Source organism: Sinocyclocheilus anshuiensis, unplaced genomic scaffold (genome assembly GCF_001515605.1).
Source record: "Sinocyclocheilus anshuiensis isolate Anshui unplaced genomic scaffold, SAMN03320099.WGS_v1.1 C32139736, whole genome shotgun sequence".
Classification (NCBI taxonomy): Eukaryota; Metazoa; Chordata; class Actinopteri; order Cypriniformes; family Cyprinidae; genus Sinocyclocheilus; species Sinocyclocheilus anshuiensis.
Genome location: NW_015611603.1, coordinates 1 through 720, shown reverse-complemented (window position 1 = coordinate 720; position 720 = coordinate 1). Strand labels below are relative to the sequence as shown.

Below are 720 nucleotides of genomic sequence, written 5' to 3'. Positions count from 1 at the left end.
GTCTTGCGACCAAAGATAGCCTACAATAGTTTTCTGACAGTGTCACACTGTTTTTATGCGCATGTCTGGGCTGAGTTTTCACTGCATTTACACCGTTCTGTCCAGCAGACTTAGAGTGCTTTGAAAAAGTGATTCATTTTGCAAAGCAAATGATTCAAAGTTTCAAGAAGGTTCCATTCTGAGCCTGAGCATAGTCTTGGTTTATGCATTCATCAGGAAACATTTATTATAACATGCAATGACTTACAATGTATCAAGAGCTCAAAATATTCAGACAAGAGCTTCTAAATATCATTGACTGTGTAACAGAAGCGACGTTTGATCCTAAAGCAGTGGAACACCAGCATTCTGAAAACTGTGTTTAACATCTTAACAAATGTCCTCGGATCTTCTCACAGCTTGAAGGAAGCCTCACTGATGTGTCTGGGACTGTGGGGTTTGTTCTGCTCCGGGGGAGCTCTCCACTAGACTCTGAATGCGCGCCAGTATGATCTCGTTGGCGCTGCTGCAGTCTCCAGGCCTGTAGGGGGCGCTGATGGTCAGAGCGTTCGCCACACGCAGAACCTCCCCGTCTTCAGTCACCGGGACTCGGTTCTTCTCCAGCCACAGACGCAGACTCTCCCGCCGCGACTTCAGCTCCTCCGCGCTCAGAATCTGCGCCCGGTCCGGCAGGAAGACGCTCTTCATCTGACGCTCCGTTTCCTCCGTTCCTCTCCTGAG

At 48.8% G+C, this 720-nt stretch overlaps 1 protein-coding gene across 1 annotated transcript; it reads right to left on the bottom strand.

The window, feature by feature from the left end:
• Nucleotides 1-6: 6 nt before the first annotated feature.
• Nucleotides 7-714, bottom strand: LOC107682381 (gem-associated protein 6-like). The gene has a single exon (XM_016478636.1). It carries the CDS (start codon nucleotides 685-687, stop codon nucleotides 412-414), a length of 276 nt encoding a protein of 91 aa, XP_016334122.1. The 5' UTR covers nucleotides 688-714; the 3' UTR covers nucleotides 7-411.
• Between the last annotated feature and the right edge of the window lie 6 nt (nucleotides 715-720).